We start from the raw sequence: 22,204 nt of genomic DNA, 5'->3' as shown, positions 1-22,204 counted from the left end.
TCGCAGGGGTCAATTGGATGCAAGTACCACAGGACCGGAATAATTGGAGGAATATGGGAGAGGCCTTCGCCTTGAAGTGGGTATAGTTCGCTGCTGCTGCTGATGATTATGACGGGACCGCCCGTCCGTCCGTCCGTCCGTCCGTCCGTCCGTCCGTCCGTCCGTCCGTCCATCCATCCATCCATCCATCCATCCATCCATCCATCCATCCATCCATCCGTCCATCCGTCCATCCGTCCATCCGTCCATCCGTCCTTCAGTCCAGTCCGTCCGTCCATCCATCCATCCATCCATCCATCCATCCATCCATCTATCCATCCATCCATCCGTCCATCCATCCACCCGTCCGTCCATCCATCCATCCATCCATCCATCCATCCATCCATCCATCCATCCATCCATCCACCCATCCACCCGTCCGTCCGTCCGTCCGTCCATCCATCCATCCATCTGTCCATCCACCCATCCACCCGTCAGTCCGTCCATCCTTCCATACATCCGTCTGTCCGTCCCTCAATCAATCAATCAATTAATCAATCAATCAATCAATATTAATGGTTGGATGCAATAGACGGGCGGAGGGATAAGACGGACGGACGGACGGATGGATGGGATGGATCGATGGATTATAGGAACGTCACCTTTGAAACAGGGTGATGGCAGTTGCCACTTGTTCGGATTTTTTTCGTTGTCTTTTATGTTTTTATACATAGATCCATTTTTCTTTCTTTTCTTTTTTACACTTTTATTGCTACCTTATATCAACTCCCTACTTTTCAGCCACCAATCTTCCTATGGCATTTTCTAACTTTCACGGCAGATTCATTCACCCGGAAATTTTTATCTCTAAATGCTAGGGCCTTGTTGAGAGTCATTGTGCCTGCATCGACATCCGGATGGGTACCATCACGTTCAGATAGAAGATGCTCAATTATTTCAACGGATTTAACACACACAGCACATGCGCCATATTCTTGGCTAAATTAAGCTGTGCTTTCAGAAGCGCCCTGATCTAGCTTCGAAGAGTAGGGCGCTGCCTCTTGAGTTGTCATAAAATGACTCCTTCCTGATCAGTCCTTTGCAGTTTCGATATAGTTCTACATCGTGCTTCTTTTCTATTGTATTTTAAGGCGAAAGCCTTTAATGGCTCATACTGTCGGCGTCCGTCCGGTCGCACTAAAGCTGTCAATCAAATGACGTCCTCACCCGAAACCGAAACAAACCATACTAATCGTAATTCTCCTTGTCTACCTTGAGGAAGATAGTTAAAAATGAATACATAAAACCTGTCTCCACAGGGAATCGAACCTCCGTCCCTTGGATCCCCAACCGGGCGCTTTAACACGCTGCGCCACGCCCGGGATTTGTTTTTCTTCATTGCTGGTCAACAAAGTACATAGAGGCATAAAAATCACTAGTCTTCCACGCCCAGGATCGTGAAACGCACATTATGATTCTCCTTGTCTTCGGTGAGGATGATAGCGCTGACAATGACTCTGCAGTTAGTGATAATGACAATGATGACAGTAGCAATGATAATGAAAGCAAACGTGATGCACCGTGTGCAGCAGCAACGCTTAGGATTTCGCTTTTGTGAAGTGTAGATTCCACAGGGGTTCTTGGAAGTTTTTTCGTATTAATCTAGTTTTTACCTCCTATGTTTTTTAATCTGTCGTTTAAAGCATTTCATTCTCCGTCCTTGTGTCCTGCATATGTGGTTAGTTTTCTAGTTCTCTTCCGCAATTATGAGTCAACGGCGTTTTTGGTATAAAAATGAAACTGTCCTAACTGCCGACCTGTCATCGTCCAATTTTCTCAGGCGTTCTTGATATAAAATGGTACTCGCAACCCTAGCTTCAAAAGATGCCCCACCTGTTATGGTCTAGTTTTGTTCTCAGGCGTTCTTGATACAGTATCTTACTCGGGTTTCCCGTGCGTCTAAAGATGCCGAACACATATTTTCCTATGCTGCCTTGTTTCTGGTTCTGTTATGGGAACCTAGTGCTAATCTTCCAACAGCTCTTTCTCTCATTTCTAATCGCAACTGCACCTTTGCTGTAGGCATAAAACCGCATCCCTGAAAGTAAGTCCTAGCATAACTTTTTCTTTCTGGAACCTCAGTACTTGATATCCATCATGCCCCCCCCCCCCCCCCCCTCTAATGCCCAATGTTTCATTATCTCGGCATCTTCTCGCCCTTTTGCCCTAACAAGCTCTTCGTGCATTTCTATGTACGTAAGTCCTTCGTTTACCCATACCCCGACGACTTTGTATTCTGCTTCTCTGAGTATTTCATGGCCTTTTATTGTAAGCACCTGATTGGTTGAATCGTTGAAAATTGTGAGACTGGACTTAATTTTGCTAAAACAGAAGCCCGGAGCATTTCCTTCGCCTAGACAAAAATTAACCCTGCAAATCTTCCTGGCCACCTGCTAACAGTACGATATCGCCCGCAGACATTAAAGCTTTGAACCGCTGCTACGACTTTTCCGCTAAATATGTACTTGTGTAGATCGCAGTGCAGATACACCACAGCCTCTATGTTGAAGGAAGTATGTGAGCAGACAGGGATATAAATAATAAGGGGATGCTCATGAGTTATGTGTAGGTGCTGTGAAAGCTAAATGGACGGCGACTTTGAAACAAATTTCTCTGGATCCGAAAAGCAATGCTGAAGGTTTATTGGTGCGCTGTGGAATGCGCAGAATGGCAATTATTCTGCACTTATCGATTCAAGCATGCATGACAAGGGGGGCAATTTAATTAAAAATTTTCGCTAAGAATGCCTTTAATTTGCTTTTCACAGCACATGTATTTTTAAGGTACCCAACAGTCACCGAGGGCAAGGAAATCGTAAGGCAACATAATGGAAAAGTGGGCAAGTTAAATGCTGGTCATGATGAAATAATGGGCGCAAAGTTTAGGAAGACCGAGAAAGAAGGGATAGAAGATGCGCTGTTCTCAAAAATAATTTGTGTGAAATAAAAATGAACGCTTGAATGCAAAACAAGAGCGAAAAAAAAAAAAAAAGCTACCATTTATAACAAAGGTTCAAAACTAAATAAGAAGGCAATCTTCATTTCGAAAGATCGCCTATTTCTTGGAAAACAAGATCGAAGGCTTGCTGACGCAGTTTCGACCCGAGCCAACGCGAAATGCTTCCATCACCTTTCTGGGGTGTTTTTGCTATGTAGAAACAATGATCAGCCTTCGTTTCTTAAATAGAGCGGCAATTTCTGAATTCGCGGCAGTATATCCGCCATATCAAACGGTCTGCCATTTAAGTGCTCCCAGAAACCGAATATTCAAACATTGCCCAGTTTGTTCTATGTGTGCTCGCAGGAGGTATGTACGTGTCTTGTATATGATATCCTTTTGACACTGCTGAAATGTTTGCCTTTGTTTAACATTTCAGGAACGTGAAAAGCGATCAAAATTGTCTGCCTTTCTTTGTACCAAAGAGTATATTCTTCCTAAACTTAACGTAAGAGAGAGTGCTACTACGACATCACCGAAAGCGGAGGAGTCGCAGTTGTTGGACAGGAGGCTGCTTCTTATTCCCGCCCATATCTGCTGGCAATTTCTCACTCGGTCAAAAAAAAAAAAGATGAAATGTAGTTCCGATCGTTCCAAGCTCGTCAAAATCAACATTGCTTTTTACCGTCTGGGGTCCAGGCTAGTAAAACCTTGCATTTATTTTCTGATGCACAACTTTGAAGCGCAAAATCTAGGTTGTCCAAAGCAGGCTAATCAAATAAGCTCCTTGTCCTGTCATGTGTCAAGTTAATTAAAGGGGAAAAGCCAGTCGTACCCTAAGAAGAAAAAAAAAACCAAATTGCTGTGATTCTACATTTTTATCGAGTGTCTCAAGAATTAATGGTAGGTTGCAAAAAATATTCTTTGTTACAAAACAAGCTGGAAAATGTTGATCGGGTTTCTCGATTCTGCAAGGTTAAACACACACACAAAAAAAAAAAAAGCTCGTGCAGTGTCACTCTGGTGCCGTATACAAATATACCTTCTTGCACGGACTTTCATATATATAGCCACCGTGCAATGCAGTTTCACGAAATAGGTCGCGTCGCCTGGCGGCTAAATAAAAAAGCTTGAAGGCGCTCACGCGCGCTGGACTTGCTTTGCTGCCGTTTCATGGCGTGTGCTTTTGGACCGTCTTGTGTACCCTAGAATGGTTTCCCATTTGAAAACCGCCAGTGGTGCACTCGTTCATATAGTTGAGAGCACGGTGGCGTAACCGGAACTGTGTAACACTCATTACTAAAGTGAAGAAGAATATTGGGCGCAGATACCAATGCTTCGAAGGCTGCAGCAGTCGCGAACTATCGCCAAGCGTGAGGCTACGCAGCTCTCCGCTGAAGTTTTTAGAGAAGACACGAATACAAAATCATCGCAGTGCGACGAGTCAAAAAAGTGAACTGCTACCTGTAAGTCAAAATCGATGTAACCAAAAAAAAAAAAAAATCTAAGCCCGAAGACCATTACTTAGTGTAAATCAGATAAAAAAATTTGTTTCTCACGAAGCGGGTAGTTTGCACGAGGCGGTCGATTACACGCCACAGTTCACTGTTTCATAAATGTTTCGATGTTCGTAAGTCGATGATCATCAATTCGCGTTAGCACTGCGCCTTACCGAAATAAACAGAGCGTAACATAACTCAGCGCTAGTTTGCAACGCCTCATGGCGTAATAAACGTTTATTTCACACTGACGACCGAACTATACTCGTATGCGTGTTTGTAGCAAGTTTTGAGAAACCGTACATGTTTGTAAGGTACCGCCCACTGCTTTGGCTGTAATTTCGCTTACTTCGATTTTTCTTGCTCTTTGAGATGCCGGCGCATAAAAGGCGCGCCATGAGTTTCCCGCTATCGGGCCCGTTTCCTTTTGCGATGTCCGCTTAGCTCTCCGATCATTTATGGGAATTATTAACGCGCATGTCCTGCTGTTCGTTAGTAAAAACGAAGAACTGTCGCTGCAACAAAGCAGTGGGCAAAATAGTGTGTATGAAATGCGTGATGTGCCCCGCCGCAGTGGCTCAGTGGTTAGGTCGCTCGGCTGTTGAACCCAGAGACCCTAATTCAATATCGGCCGCGGCGGCCGCTTTTCCATGGAGGCAAAATGCAAGACGCCCGCATGCAATACGAGTGCAAGGTATCAAAAGCCCAGGTGGTCGAAATTGCTCGGCACTCTGTATTCAGACTCCATTAACGAAAACAAAACTGTGACCTTAGTAAACTAATACCTGACCTTATAGGCTCATAGGCTGAGACGCTTTGGGACTCTACAGGCCCATAAACGAAAACAAATCCATGACTTTAGTAAACAAATAAATGATCCTATACTAATCACTATAGACAATTTGTATGCAACGCGTAGTTTTCTCCTATATTAATCGCGCGACATTTAATTCGTTCACAGTTCTACATCTGTTGAAACAGATTGATGGTAACATACAACTTTTACGCATTTCGCCTCTGGCGACCCCTCAAGCTGGCACTGTTCTTGTGATTTGAGGGTGCGTTTCAAGTATTTTTCGAGTGGTGAAGGACGGTGATAAAAACCTTCAATTGAAAGGAAAAAAGGAGGAAGTAGCGCTACTGGAAGCCTTATAGGCGTTAAAATTAAAAAAATAAATCAAAGAACGCTTAGTCGTTTCACCCCACTATTCAAATTTCTGCTCCCCGCGCATGTGGCTAGGTAGTAATAAGATTGAGCTAGGTTCATCCAAGATGTGTAACAGACTCCGACGACCTCTGGCGCTGCATGGGTATACACAAACACAACACACACACAAGAGATTAAATCAAGACGTTCACACCAATGATGCGTTCGCTACCAACTGGCTGTTTGTTATTTGTGATACGAAGAAGAAGAAGAATGCATCACAAAAACGTAGGGTTACAATAAGAAGAAGAGGAAAACAAAAGATTCGGAAAAAATGCCAAGAAATTCAGAAGGAAAAAATAAAACGAAAAGAAAGCGAAAATAATGCCAAATTGCGTGTATCTTCTTGTCACATTGTCCGAACGAAGCAGAATCATCTCCTTCCTGTTGAGCGCCACCGACGGAACACTCACGCATTCCCCTTCTTCCCCCGAAATCGTCTTGAGTGCTTCGATAATCTGTCTTTTAAAACTGTCTTTTGGGCCAGCCAGCACCTTGGTTTCGGTGAACCTTGGAGCACAAAGGGTACCCCTCGAGTCCTGTTGATCGTCTTCCGTTTTTTAACGAGAGCAATTGGTCGCCAGGTTTCTTGGAGCCGACAATGCGGCACACGAATGTTCCCTTAGCCTTTCAGTTTTTACAACGTTTCTTTACAGCCTTTCATTACAACGTTAATTAACGTTGTAATGAATTATCACTCACTCAGAGAATAATTATTTTTTTACAACTGATATTCGCTACAAACTAAAAAAAAAAATACTTCTTTTTTCGTTTCCGTTACTTTTGGCTTTCTGCATATGTGTACTTAAAGCAGTATATGATTGTGTGCAGCATGTGCGGGGCAAGTTCACCCTCCCTAAAGGTACACTCTCTTGACGCACGCATTTTCCTTCATTATAGTTTCCGTACAGCTAACATGCAGCCTAGCAGGTAAAACCGGCATCTATTTTTTCGTGCAAGGAAGAAAGTATTGGCCTATGGCTCAATTGGCACCACACGTTTCGTAAAAATTAATTGTGGACGGTTCGATTCTCAGATGAGAATCGAGCCGTCTGACTGACGTGATGCACTGGCGGGACCAGATGGCCCCGTGAGTGCATGGTTTCTTGTAGTTTCTCAATGGACGACAGGCAGGACTGTGCAAAAACATGTTGCTATGCGAATATGTGAGACAGCCCCTGTAATTCGGTGAAAGGCGGCATTAGGGAGACACAACGCGAGCCTTTCCTAGGTTTGGCGTGAACACTAGCCTCCACTCTGGGAATATTCGAAAACCGTGAAATTATGCGAGAGCCTGGCTGAAGAGCAGATGACAACGCCCAAAACAGTTCACGTTAAAACACGTGATTACCGACCCGATTGCCGTAATAAACAGCTGCCCGAGTACACAAAGCCGGGTTTGAAGCCCGTTCATAATGACATCCGTAGTATCAGTCCTAAAAGATGAAGCTTTCTTTTCCTGACGGGCATGCGCTTACTTGCATAAGAGAGCCTGGGTTTGCGCAAGCAATTCAATAGACGTAGGGGTCCCATGACCAATTTTGTTGCCTCCCCACGCAATACTCCGGGTAACTACAGAAATGAAGCTCCGATGGCGTTATACACGAGCTGCAGGAACACGGGAGAGCAAATCGGTGGAAAAAAAACCCATCTTCTTGAATATCTTCTTGTAACACGAGCTCGACTATAATGCAATTTGGCGGTCATTCATCCGCCCACCACCCTGATCAAAAGCGGGGAGCCTTTAGAAACGGCTGCTTCCGAAAGGGCAAAGTTGATCGAAATATGTGCCAGCAGATGTGGACGTCAAAGAAAATATGCAATTTTAGAACATCTTCTGGCTGTCAGTAATTAATTATATGGCAGCCACTTGATAAAAGGGCGCTTAGAGAAAGCAAGTTTAAAGCTCCTTGCGGTGTTTTCATTTTGCGACGAATCTACAAAACAGTAGACCTCGCGCGTAAGGATTGTCAGGCTTGAGAAAACAGCATAACTAACAAGTGAGCACCGTCTGCCCGCCCCGGCTCCCCTGTCACTAATTATGCAGCTCCAACTTTAGCAGAACAGAAAAGGAGCCCGTGGGTGGGGAGTTAAACTTTAAAATTTTCTTCCTCTACTGCCATTTCTGTTCCTCGTCTCCCGTTGGGCGAGTAACTTGCAAAAGAATGGTTCCAAGGTCGAAGCAAATTAAATAAATGAAAAAAAAAAAATGAAAATGCGGACAGCGCGAAACGCTTAGGTGAGTGTCGCTCGGGTTAGTCTGATGTCATACTTTGTAGAAATACGTATATTAAATATTTGCAGCCTCCCTGTGGCCCATACCGTGTTATCAGGCAGATACCGAGTTTTAAAAGAGCTGGAAGTAATTAATCCCTCTTGCGAACACTGATAAAGGCACTGGATATGCATCAACAACCAAGGACCCGAGCTTTCAACGGATCATAAAGGATTATGGCTGGTGAGAACAATAGCAAAATTGTCATCAACCTATAATATACCCAGAAAAAGCACGGAACTTCTATGGGAACAAAACATGGAAACTACTATATTTTAAAGACAAATATTTACTGCCCCATTCTGAAGCTTTGTCAGCATGTGTTTCACACGGCCTTGAACGTGCCGTGGCGCGCGGCTTTCGTGCCGCCCGCTTCTTCTTCCACATCGCACACTGACTTCTTCTTCGCATACCTGACAAACTTCACTTGTACCGGTACATGTCTTCACAAATATATAGCCTTAACAAGCGTAGAAGTGCAGGCTAGTTGGTAATACATTTGGAATAACAGCGCGAAGGACGAGGACGAAGATCAGAAGGACACAAACACAGCGCTGACTGACAACTGATTTTACTTCCAGAAGTTGGCAAGTATATACACAGTGCTTGAAGCGTGACAGAAAAAACAGATGCAATGAGCATGCCGAAACCAAAGCCAATTATCTCTTTTTACGCATTGCCAAGAACGCAAGCTCTTTGTCCGATAGCGCAAGGGAAGTAGTGCTAATGCAACGGTCCCCAAGCTCCATAATTCGTTCGGCTTCAATAATTTCTCCTGTGATGCGTGTCGCGGACTTTCTCAAGGAACATTCCTTATGTGTTATGCCCACTGACAAAGAGGGTGGGTTCACTGTTTTATCTTTTGGTTTTTTGGTTTGTTTAACTCCAAAGTGGATGAAGCCATTTCGAAAGGTTTTTTAACTTCGTGATAATATTAATTTGTCCAAGCTCAAAGCTAGAGCAAAGAAACTATATGACAGATTGAACCTGCAACACCTGGTAAAGTTTATTGACAATAGCAGCAAAAGCCATTTAGATTTGTTCTTCTCGCAAAAACTCACAAGCCTGGATGCCCTTTGCGTGTTATCATTTCTTGCAAGCTAAACTGGCCCTTTTGTGGGTAAATGACCCTTCCCTGGTGAAGATGTCCGAAGATGTTAACTTTCTGAACGCCTGTCATAAGAACCGTCTCAGTGCAACGTCAATTGACATCAAGGATTTGTGCTACTCTCTGCCTCAAGATAAGCTGTTAGAATGTGTCGAGGAATGTATCGATGAACTTGGAGTGGTGGCCTTTCAAAATTCCGCTGGAATAAACGTAGTGGAGTTTTAGAACTTTTAACTTTTTATCTTAATTAGACTTTTACTAAATAGAAAGACAATTTTTACCTTCAAAAAGACGGCATATGTATTGGCTCATGCATAGCTCCAATATTTAGCAACTTACTGTTAGCTAAATATGACCGGCTACTGCAAGACAGTCTAGAGGGATCTAGCGTTTTTAAAGTTTTTAGATTCGTAGACAACGTTTTACTGGTTTTAGACATCAGCTCTGGATTTTACGAGCATGATGTTTTTAATACACTCACCATTTTTCGTGAGTGTCGTAATCCATTAACTTTAACTCACTAACTTCCAGAAGGGGGGAGGGGGGGGGGGCGGTTTTTAGACTTAAAAATTATATTTTCTGATAATCATGTGTGTTGGGCGTATGAACCTCGTTCCAAGAAGCCACTACTGCAGGTTCATTCGTCGCATTCTAAGCTGGTAAAAAGAGCCGTAGTTGCCTCTTCTTTTAAGAATGCCCTAAAAAAATCCTGTGAGCACCTAACTGACTTTAGTTTCGCCCAGCAATCATCTAGATTAGCGGCCATTGGCTACCCGATCCATATGCTGGTTTCCGTTGCTGAAGGCTTGCTAAGGCAGGAACCGAAAAAACGAAAATAACCAACAACCTGATAACTCGAACAAGCAGAAAAAGACAGTTGTAATCCCGTACATTCATACCCTGTCACATAATCTAAAAAAGATCGCACAACGTTCTCAAGTATGAGTAGCCTTCTCAGCTCCGTGTAAGCTGTCAATGCTTAGTCGCGTCAGTCATCCCGTGACTGAGCCAACTGGAGCTTACAAAACTAAACATAATAACAGATTTGTTGACTGTACTGAGGAACTAGTCTACGAGATTGCTCTGTCATGTGGGAAAGTTTATGTAGGGCAAACGGGACGATACCTTAATGAAAGATTAAGAGAACATAAAAAGGACGTGGAAAATTCCAAGGACCGTAGCCTGCCTCTTCACTGCCTCACATGCACTAAGGAACGTAAAACAGAATGCAAACCCCTTTTCGATAAATGCAAATCTTACAGGAAAAATAAAGACCGCATCACAAGAGAAATTATTGAAGCCGAAAGAATTTTGGAGCTTGGTGAGCGTTGCATTAGCACTCCTTCCCTTGCGTTATCGGACAAAGAGCTTGCGTTCTTGGCAATGCGTAAAGAGAGATAATTGGCTTTGGTTTCGGCATGCGCATTACATCTGTTTTTTTTTCTGTCACGCTTCAAGTCATGTATATATACTTGCCAACTTCTGGAAATAAAATCAGTTGTCAGTCAGCGCTGTGTTGTGTCCTTCTGATATTCGTCCTCGTCCTTCGAGCCGTTATTGAAAATACAACCTTGCCTGACACAATGCTTCACAGCCTTCCAGTCCCCCTACCTACCCTTTGCCTCCACCGCCATCGCCGCGCATCTGGCTCGCCTCCTGGGACGTCCTCTCCCTTCAAAATGCCCTCGACACTGTTACGACCAAACATCCGCATTTGCGCGCTCTATTGTTCGCCTGTGGGCATGGATAAGTTTTGTGAATATGTGGTGATGGTCCAATGGCTCTAAGTGAGCCTGTTTCCAGGAATCCTGTTTTGTAAGCATGTTTTGCTATGTGGACAACCTGCAAATGCCAAATTGACCCTGTCAAGAGAACGTCTGGAAAAACACAAAGAAACGTCCCCCTGCGGGAAATAGCAGGAAGTGCTTTCTTTCTTTTGTTCACCCTTCCAGTCGAGAAGTGCTATCCTCCAGTGATGAATGCCTCCTATCCAAAGGAGACGACAGAGTGACATGTCCGCTGACGTGCAGGACAAGAAAGGAGCATGACTCATACGGCCATTAAGTGATTTCCCGGGAATGCAGGAGAGATTTGCAATTGTCGAAAAGGGACCATGTTGGGAGCCCTATGCGGCGCCACGTGCACTCGGGTTTCTGAGAAGTAAAACCCCTTGTCAGAACCAGCCTGTGGTTTCTTTGCTGAAGAATAGAAATGTACCTCCTCTCCTCGCCGTTCCCAAGCTTTTCCCGCCAACAAGTGATCACGCCCAACGAATGAATGCCGGACCAGTCAGTGCTTCAGACCATCAGTGCAGTGATGTGTTCGATTGGATGCCGATACCTGAGGGGCGTGCCCTGGATTTGGTTGGTCAGCATCTTCAGAGAGGGGCTGGACATAGGGGGTTTTTAAGGACGCTGCAGAGCACGAAATGTCGCTCTGGGCCCTGGGTAAACGGCTCATCCAGTCGCTTCTCGCTATGAACTCTTAACGCTTGTCATTTTGCTGATGTACCCTTCTTCTTCATGTAAATATTCTTGTAAATACGTTTTCTCAAAGTGCCAGTAAACCTGCTTGTACATATTTTACCAACTTCGAAGATTCAGTCCTTCTTCAACCCCGAGTCTCTGCACGCTACCAATTGAAGGCCGGGTCGACATAGCCCCAGCGTCACGACAACTGGTGCCCAGCGTTGGGATCTGAATCTACAAGCCACAACACCTTGTGATCGGAGGTGGCATCTCAAGCAACAAGCAGGAGCAACAAACGGCCAAGAGGGCAGCTCGGAACATCGATCGCATGTGTGGGTGAGTGCTTGGCTTTTCTTCTGATGTGGACCAGGTTCTAGAACAGGGTTAGATTTTAGAACTGGTAAAGAGAGTGTGGAAACGCCTTTAGGTTGGTAGTTTGCACAGTTGTTTTGGAAGTAGCCGACACTCGGAGCGATCATGGACCTACAAAAGCTGCAGAAACCGGACCTGTTGCTATTGTGTGAGGAATTGGGAATTGATACAAGTGGTTTGGCACGAAAACCCTTGATTATAAAGGCAATCACTGATCTAGGAACCGATGATGAGGAGCTCAGTGAAGCATGGAACCTCATCGGTCAAAAAAAGGAACAGCTCAGACAGCAGAAAGAGCGTGAAATTGAAAGAGAAGCAAAAAAGCTGGAGCTAGAAATTGAGCTCCGGAAATTAGAACTAGAGTTGAGCAAGAGGTCGGGCGATTGTCCCCAGCTAGCGGTACCTCGTCTCAACAAGGAGGCAGATTTCAAGATGTCAAAGTACATGCAGCCATATGTGATATCAGGGGATATCGGTCTGTATCTGGCTAACTTTGAGCGAACTTGCGAAAAACTGTCCTTCCAGCGAGACACGTGGTCTCGGAGATTATTGACGGTTCTGCCCTGCGAGGCAGCGGAGGTTGTCGCGCGGCTAAGCAAGGAGGACGCGGACAACTACGAGAAGGTCAAAGCTTGCCTTCTGAGAAAGTATAGGCTTAGCGCCGAGGCGTTCAGACAACGTTTTCGGAACGCTACTAAGTCCAGGGACGAGAGTTACCCTGAATTCCTGTACAATTTAAGAGTAAATTTGGGCGAGTGGCTAAAGAGCACAGATTCCTACAGTGATAGGGACGCTGTAGTCGAGCGAATTCTTTTGGAGCAGTTTTATAGCTGCCTCCCAGAAAAAGAAAGAAATTGGTTACAGGACCGAGGCGAAATTAAGTCGGCAACTGAAGCTGCCGAACTCATTGAGGAGTACGCCTCGCGCCGACAATTCAGCAACCCAGCAGTAGATAGGCTCCGCAATCCCACGTTCAGTGTAAATAACCGTCAGAAAAGGCACTTTGCTAGATTTGCAAACGAAGAAAGGAAGGCTTCTTCAGGCAAACGCCCTAGAAAGGACGGCAGTGAGAAAAGTGGGGAAGTGACCAACGCGCAGAACACAAAGAAAAAGCTTGAGGCTAGGAAGCCGCTCACATGCTTTAGGTGTAATGAGCAGGGTCACATTGCCGTCAACTGCCGGAAAGAAAAGATTGCTTTCTCGTATGTCAGGGACTGCGATGAAAATATGCAGCTTTTAGAACCCTACCTGCATGACCTAGTAGTCAACGGGAAGCCTTGCAAGGTACTGCGCGATTCGGCCGCAACGATGGATGTTGTCCATCCGGCGTATGTGTCGCCTTCCGACTATACAGGACAGTGTGCGTGGATCCGCCAGGTAGTGGAGGAACAGAGTGTGTGCTTGCCAATCGCGAACGTGGTCATCGAGGGCCCTTTCGGCAAGTTAACAACCGAGGCTGCCGTTTCAGGAAAGCTTCCTGAAAGCTATCCGTATTTGTTTTCCAACAAATCGGACATGCTACTGCGAAAGAGGGGCATCCTGTTCGGAGACAGAGTTGTGCAAGCCTTAACACGTTCAAAGGCGCGAGAACTAGCTACACTGCTCATACCAGAAAATTCCACAGCGGAGGAAGCGGCAGTTAAAACAGTGGTCGAAGCGGAAGATAGCGGGTCAGAAAAGTTTGAGAACGAGGCATCTCAGATAAGTCAACTTGAAAGTGAGCTTGATGAGACGCGGAATGAGGACGTTCTTGAGAGTAACATCTTGCCGCCAGTGTCTAGTAATCTCACAAGACTTTTAAGTGGAACCCGAGAGGACTTAGCTATGGAGCAAGCCGGGGTAAATCTAACGTTAAACCCCGAGGAGATGGGGGACAACTTGATTTGCCTCAGCGGAAAAGGAAGCAACGCTCAGGAGCTTCTCAGAAAGACGGAGCAGAGAGGAGAACTAAAGAAATCCCAGCTGTCCGATCTGGGCGAGATAATAACAGAGTTTGAGGCCTGCTTCGTGGACAGGCCAGGCAGAACTGATTTGACTGAGCACGATATTGAGCTGACTTCAGACGTGCCAGTGCGATCAAGGTGCTACCGATTTTCTCCAAGGCAAAGAGAAATTCTGGATAGGGAAGTAACTCGCATGCTGGAATTAGGAGTAATAAAACCCTCGGAAAGCGATTATGCTTCGCCTATGATCTTAGTAGAAGCTCCAGGTAAAGACCCTAGGCCTGTGGTAGACTACCGAAAGCTAAATTCTCTCACCAGGGATCAAGTGTATCCTATTCCGAATATTGAGGAGAGAGTAGAACAGGTCAGTAGAGCGGCATATGTGACTACGCTGGACCTTACTCGAGGATACTGGCAAGTACCGCTCACTGAACGCGCCAGCAGATACGCGGCTTTCGTCACTCCGACGGGCAGCTACCAGCCAACAATGATGAGTTTCGGGCTCAAAAATGCTCCATTTTGTCTTTCCCGACTCATGGATAGGGTTTTAAAGGGGTGTGAAACATTCGCGGTGCCTTATTTAGACGACATTGCGGTTTTTTCCGACTCATGGGCGGACCATATGGTACATCTAAGAGCTGTACTGAGCCTTTTGCGTCAAGCTGGACTAACCGTAAAGGCCGAGAAATGTTGCCTGGCAAGGGCGACCGTGGACTACTTGGGTCACAATGTAGGTCAAGGTTTCAGGAAACCCAGCGAGATTAAGATTTCTGCGGTAGCAGACTACCCGCGGCCGAGCACGAAGACGGAAATTCGAGCATTCCTGGGTCTGACTGGGTACTACAATCACTGCATCCCTAACTATTCAGCTTTGGCTAGGCCTCTGACCGACGCTCTCCGCAAGACAGAACCGACAAATGTAGTCTGGGACGAACAAAAGGAAGCCTCCTTCGTAAACCTGAAGGCTGTGCTGATTAGCCGTCCGGTATTGCGAGCTCCAGACTATGGCCGAGAATTCACGGTCCAGTGTGATGCCAGTGATCGAGGGTTAGGTGCTGTTCTCTGCCAGAGAGATGACGACGGTAATGAGCACCCCGTGCTCTACTTGAGCAGAAAACTGAGTTCTAGAGAGAGGGCTTATTGCGCGTCAGAGAAAGAATGCGCTTGCATTGTATGGGCCATTCAAAAATTGCAGTGCTATCTTGGAGGGGCCAAATTCACCGTAGAGACGGACCATTGTCCCCTGGCTTGGCTGCAAACTGCGACATCGAAGAACAGTCGCCTTCTTAGGTGGAGCTTGATTTTACAGCAGTACAATTTTGAAATAAGATACAAAAAGGGGAAGTTAAATGGGAATGCGGACGCGCTTAGCCGCTCTTTCTAAGCGGTCCGAGATGTTCCTCACCATGTATCCAAATTGATAATCAGGTTTTTTTTTTTTTCGTGCGCTTGTATATGTGTGACTATGTAAAGCAGCACGTTTGGTTTTCTAGGAATACGTGGGTCCTGAACGTCTTGAGAGTGGGCTTTTCTCGAACAACAATGGCAGTTTTCTTTTAACCTGGTCTCTTCAGACGGGAGCCGAGTGCTTGCTTCGACATGTGGTTGAGTTTCAGACAGCTCGATTTGGCCTACAACAATCAAGACAACGCGACAAGCAACAGCGAGCTTCAAGCGTTCACGTGCAGGCCATTAAGTCGTCTCTTCATGCAGCAGCTGGGACTGCTGCCCTCCGAGTCTCTTCTGGCGGGGGAGGAGGCTGTTACGACCAAACATCCGCATTTGCGCGCTCTATTGTTCGCCTGTGGGCATGGATAAGTTTTGTGAATATGTGGTGATGGTCCAATGGCTCTAAGTGAGCCTGTTTCCAGGAATCCTGTTTTGTAAGCATGTTTTGCTATGTGGACAACCTGCAAATGCCAAATTGACCCTGTCAAGAGAACGTCTGGAAAAACACAAAGAAACGTCCCCCTGCGGGAAATAGCAGGAAGTGCTTTCTTTCTTTTGTTCACCCTTCCAGTCGAGAAGTGCTATCCTCCAGTGATGAATGCCTCCTATCCAAAGGAGACGACAGAGTGACATGTCCGCTGACGTGCAGGACAAGAAAGGAGCATGACTCATACGGCCATTAAGTGATTTCCCGGGAATGCAGGAGAGATTTGCAATTGTCGAAAAGGGACCATGTTGGGAGCCCTATGCGGCGCCACGTGCACTCGGGTTTCTGAGAAGTAAAACCCCTTGTCAGAACCAGCCTGTGGTTTCTTTGCTGAAGAATAGAAATGTACCTCCTCTCCTCGCCGTTCCCAAGCTTTTCCCGCCAACAAGTGATCACGCCCAACGAATGAATGCCGGACCAGTCAGTGCTTCAGACCATCAGTGCAGTGATGTGTTCGATTGGATGCCGATACCTGAGGGGCGTGCCCTGGATTTGGTTGGTCAGCATCTTCAGAGAGGGGCTGGACATAGGGGGTTTTTAAGGACGCTGCAGAGCACGAAATGTCGCTCTGGGCCCTGGGTAAACGGCTCATCCAGTCGCTTCTCGCTATGAACTCTTAACGCTTGTCATTTTGCTGATGTACCCTTCTTCTTCATGTAAATATTCTTGTAAATACGTTTTCTCAAAGTGCCAGTAAACCTGCTTGTACATATTTTACCAACTTCGAAGATTCAGTCCTTCTTCAACCCCGAGTCTCTGCACGCTACCAATTGAAGGCCGGGTCGACATAGCCCCAGCGTCACGACAACACCTTCGTGTCGTCTGAACTGTAAGGACAGTTTACTTAAAGCTAAAGTACCGCTATACAGTGTTAGCAGTGGCTATAAGCATCAGCCGATTACCGCCTGCAGAACAGTCGCTGAACGGCTATGCTTACTTAGTTTTAGCCGTATTAAACCTTCTTTTTTTACCCTTTTTGTGGGGATGCTTCTGAGTATCGTTTGTAGTAGAGAAAGAAAAGGATGCGTAGCTTTTGCATACGACACTTGTTTGAAAAATCCGGAAATTTTTACTCCATCGATACCTAGTATTAGAAAAAGGAAGCATACCGGGTGCATGTTATGGAAAAAACAAAATATTTCCCGCGAAGCCGTTCACTAACCTGTACCCATTGAGATGCCATATACTGTGCATGAGCGGAAATCATGCGGAAGTGATAGTTTTTATCTGGCCTGTGGCGAGTTTTTGTGCGGCAAGTATTGATTTTATGGTGCAGAAAGTATTCATTTTAAAACATTTAGTGGTCAAGAGTTCGATAAAATTTCGTCCATTTAGATTCGATAATAGAAACGTTCATGTTGTGAACAATTAGACTATGGAGGTTCATAAATGGGAATTTCATATTTATTTATTGGCCAAGGGCTGCATCTCATCATTTCAATGAAGTATACGTAAAAAAAAGAAAAGTTCGTAAATACGGCTAATCTACACAAAAATATCACTGAGATGTTATACAACATTTTTGGAGGTGTGAAAACAACTAGAAAATATACAAGAGGTGGCTATTGCGAAATACCTTTATCTGCACGAACGATTACTGACCCCACATAATGGATGTTATGACCCGCGCCTAACACTTGTCTGTGAGTTAAAGGCTTTGTGGCATTATCGTCGAGTTTTGCTGTCATAGTTTAAGTGATTCGCAAAAAATTTGTTTTCTCCAGAAAAACCCGAGTGCATAAAATGACGGAGCAAGTTTTGACGCTTCTCTTGATCAGTTCTGCAGTAAGTAGAAACATTCCTTGAGTCGATGATGTTATTCGCTCCTCACGGGCGCTATTTCCAGAGTAATACCTTTACATATCAATTAATTAGTTTTTACTATGGACGGCCCATTTGCTTTTGTCTCTCTTCTGCCGTCCAGGAAAAACTACAATGTATGTCGAATTTCAAGAGTTCAGAACCTGTCTAACTTTGATGACTAAATTTTCGGATAGCTGTCGTTGTCGTTGTAATCGTGCTGGTTAATTCCTAGCAAGGCCTTCAAGATATTTATTATTCGTGCAGTTCTGCGCTGCTACACAGGAGGGTCAGTGACTAGAGAATGCTTTCATGTAACTTTGATCAATAAACATTCAAGAAGAATAAAGAGTTTGTCACAGAGACCCTGTGCGCTAAGAATTAACGCAAAACAAGAATCTTTTAGGCATTGACGCCACCGCGTTGCGAATCACCGGGAAGATAAAGAAAAAAAAAATGAACGCGAGCATGCAAACCCTGCCGCGAATGAGGGTCTCTCTACAAGGCTAGTGCAGCAGCTTTTGGTTAACATGGCAATAAATTACGTCACTGGAATCATCACAGCATTGTAACCGACACAATGTCATTTCATTTGTAAGATATGCGCTGCGGACTGCGGCTGTGTGACTCAGCTGCAGCATTTTTTTATTATCTGTCACTGGTGGGTGGGGGCGTAAACTGGTAATAAATGTACGGAGCACACTTAAAACAGAGTACGTGCTTTGAAGGCAAATGCATGAATATCTCATCGCTAATTTTGATTGTTTGTATTCGTCTATATTTTTTTCTATTCTGTTTTCATTTCTTATTTTTTCCTTTGTTCTTTGTCATTATTACCGACTATACTGACTGTATCACGATTTCGCCAAGTCCATCCTTATTCAGCTTGCACAAATGATCTCTCGTGCCCTATGAACAGCTGTGAAGACCCTTGTTTGATTTCCACCCTATCTGAAATCTCACCCTACCAAAACCAATTTTTTTCCGTTCAATTTTTTCCCTGTACGTAGTTACAAGAACCTCCCCGAGAAATGTGCTTCGAATTCGAATATTTATCACCCATGATGTCACATGTTTCAAGAGGCCGTTTCGAATTTATCGCCGTTTGCGTATTGGTCTCAGAGGTGATGACGTCGCCATTCGGCTCGGCCAATCTACGAATTTCTTGCCTCAGACGTTTTATTCCTACGCCGTTTACGTGCTTATGGGACAGCTACGGCTTTTGCCTTAACAATTATTGCTTCCGCACAGTACGAGAATGGAGTCCCTCACGCTTACTGTCGTTTGAGTGAGTAATAAAAGGAGCATCACGCGCTTTAACCTCATCTCTGTGTACCTGCAGATTTAATCACAGTCGCTTGAAAGAATAGCATTTATTCGCACCTTTGTTCAGATTGAGACAGAACTCACACACACACACCGCCATATTCTGTCTGGGTCCAAGTGAGGGCATCTGTAAAGGGTACTTACACATCCTGTCATGGTAGCATAGGCAGTCGACTGTGTGTTGATGGCCCCGGTAGACGCGGGTGCACTCGCCGAACTCCATGACCCAGGCTCGAGCCGTGTTGTCCGAGCTTCCTGAATAGAGCATCTTGCTGTGCGCCTGCGCAGAGAGTAAGCAGTTATGGAAGTAGCTGCCGCGATGCGATAAGTTGAATCGAGACGTCAACCGCCAGCAGGTAGGCGCGGGAGCCTCGTGTACGCTTGATAAGGAATTTTGTATTCAGATGTCTGAGAACTTAGCCATTCGCCGCCTATTGTACAGAGCAAACAAAAGGAAGCCGCGGTACAATTAGAATGACTGGACAGAAGCCTACAATGATATCATAAGCAATACCGATAGCTGGACAAGTCGGTTCAAGTTCACGGCGAATAATACGAAAGGAAGACGACAGACGGACAAGACGGCACGCACAAGCGCTTGTCTGTTTCTCTTGCCCATCTTTCGGCATCATTTAGCGCTATGTTAGAGCGGAAGCTCTACATCACCCATGCCAAACTTCAAGATTGTCTGGCCCCTAACATGTTGTTGTTGTTGTTCTCCTCTAATGTGATGGCACATACCCACACAGGGGGATCGGCCAAGAATTGGGGTGCAGAGATATTAGATTTTGAGATGTATAACTACATCGGAAAAAAATAATAATAATAAATGCTAGGGAATAGAAAAGGAAATGTAGATATGATAAACCAAAATATATAATAGTAAATACTAACGCACGCAGTAAGAGAATAGTAAGAATTATATGCACAGAATAAAACTTCAAAGCATATTAGCCAGGTAGACGTTTTGTTTCTATTAAGAAGTTTTGAATGGCGTTGAAAACATACCTGTGGCTGTACCCAAGCATGGTGGCACCGAACGATAATAAAATTTGGCTGCTCAAATTAAGACCCAGCTGTTGTAACGGCTTCTCTAAGTACCGCTTTCTCATCATGGTAAAACGGCGGCAAAATATCAAGAAATGGTCTATTGTTTCCGGTTCCCCGCAGAATGCGCAGACAGGAGAAAGCGCCAAACCAGACCTATGCATATAGAAATTTAGGGGCGGAATACGACAGCGTAGCCTGGTTAGAGAGACCTCAGTCTGCCTTGATTGACATGATTTCCTATTCCAGGAATACTTGAGGTGCAGGTAGTCATCCGAGGATAAAATAGATCCAGACTGCGTGCTTAATAAGGCACGCCGCCGAAATCGTGCTGCTGTTATGTACGCTGTTGCCGGGAGGATGGGCAATACAGGGCCGTTCAGAGAATCTTTGGCTAGTCTGTCTGCAATCTCACTGGCTGTCACATTGCTGTGTCCTGGTACCCACACTATATGTATGAGGCTCAAATGTGAGGGGAGCAATGAAAGAAAGGTGTTTAAAATTGGCGAGTCCATATTCGAAGAAAGCGACAAGCACAAAGAATAAGAGTCTGTAATTACAGCCACTGTTGAGTATGTTGGGTCTAGTTTGCGCAGAGCAAGCACCACCGCCAGTAACTCCGCCTGGAAAATTGGAGTAAAATCCGGAAGACGGACTGAAAAAGCCCAGTCTAAAAGCGGACAGTATATTCCAACGCCGGTTTTTTCATTAAATTGAGAAGCATCCGTTGCTATCGTTATGCTAACAGGAAGACTTTGTAAATGATCTTCTAATAATCCATTTAAAATGTGAGGTGCTAAGTGTTTCGCATTATTTGGGAAAATGTCACCATAGACAATTTGAACCGACGATGCACTTACTTTTGTTGGAAGGATGTTAGAAAGGACTACATGCAAAGGTTGTAACAGATTTTGCACTAGAATTACCTGCGGGGTATGAAACCGAGGCCATACGACTCCAAAAAAGGAGTCTGGCTCGCAACAAAAAATTGATATGGAGCGGTGGAATTGTGATTCATATATTTTCAGATACGTCTGGACAGTCAAGAATTGTAATCTAGTTAATAACGGTGGTATTCGGGCTTCAACGTATAATACATTATTAGCCACGAATTTGGGGAGCCCAAAGCATAATCTAAGCGCTTCCCGCTCTAAAAGAACAAGCGGACGAATTTTGTAAGCAGGTGAACCAGAAAATAACACAGATCCAAATTCTATAATTGGGCGGACATACATAACATAAATCATTAAAAGTGCGTCTCGCCGCATCCCAGACCTTGGATTGCTTAACCTGCGCAACATACCCACAGCACGTGCCCCCTTCGCTGCAGCATGTTCAATGTGATCCCTCCATGCCAGATGGTCATCGTAAATCACCCCTAGATATTTCAAAGACTTAACTTGAGGAATCATTTCCTGCTTAAATGTTAGAGCAAGAGTTACCGGATCCTGAATTTGGAAAACAAGGAACGCGCACTTTTTAACATTTAATTTAAATCTTAAGTCATCTAACCAATTTTGAAGGGAGCTTAGGTACGATTGCAGGCGCCTGTTGAGGGATTGAATGTCAGGTGCAGCCGTAAAGAATGCGATGTCATCCGCATAGACATACGTGCAAATCTCCTGATGAGTGGGAATTGAACTCATTAAAATGTTAAAGAGCACGGGCGAGAGAACTGCCCCTTGAGGGACACCTCTGGTTTGTTGATATTTGCCAGAATGTACTCCATTCAATGAACAGTAAAATTGTCTGTTTTGTAGAAATGTAGATATCCAATCAATTAAGTATTGTGGAAAACATAGCGATTCTAATCTGTGCAATAAAATTCGGAGCTCTACACTATCATAAGCCTTCTCTATATCTAGAGTCACCAATGCAGCATGCATTTTTTTGCGCCGCGCAAGAAGAATTCGACTCTCAAAGTCGGTATGTGCATTCCATATTGAAAATTTTGCTCGAAATCCGATTTGACAGGGACTAAGAATATGTTTTTGTTCGACAAACTCGGTAACCCGTTTGAGTACGACCCTTTCAATTAATTTTACCAAGTTTGATGTTAAAGATATTGGTCTGATATTTTCCAAAGTACAGCCACCACCATTGTGTTTCCGTAAAGGAATCACTTTGGCTAGTTTCCAATCACCAGGTATGCAAGAATGAATAATTGAATAATTTACCAATTCTAACAAGGAATTTGGAGACACTTCAAAGAGGATTTTTAACATTTTTGACGTTACTCCGTCAGGG

General features: G+C 44.7%; 1 protein-coding gene across 1 annotated transcript in view; it reads right to left on the bottom strand.

Moving 5' to 3' along the window:
- LOC146206522 (uncharacterized) overlaps window positions 1–22,204 on the bottom strand; it is a 79,365-nt gene that overhangs the window by 12,736 nt on the left and 44,425 nt on the right. The window contains exon 5 of the mRNA XM_084587034.1: window positions 19,055–19,190. Within this exon, the coding sequence (XP_084443160.1) occupies window positions 19,055–19,190 (136 nt within the window). The remainder of the gene's footprint in view (window positions 1–19,054; window positions 19,191–22,204) is intronic.

Source organism: Amblyomma maculatum, chromosome 1 (assembly GCF_055883805.1).
Source record: "Amblyomma maculatum isolate TAMU_Amacu chromosome 1, ASM5588380v1, whole genome shotgun sequence".
NCBI lineage: Eukaryota > Metazoa > Arthropoda > Arachnida > Ixodida > Ixodidae > Amblyomma > Amblyomma maculatum.
The sequence above is the reverse complement of the archived record's forward strand: the minus strand, read 5'-3'. Positions and strand labels throughout refer to the sequence as shown.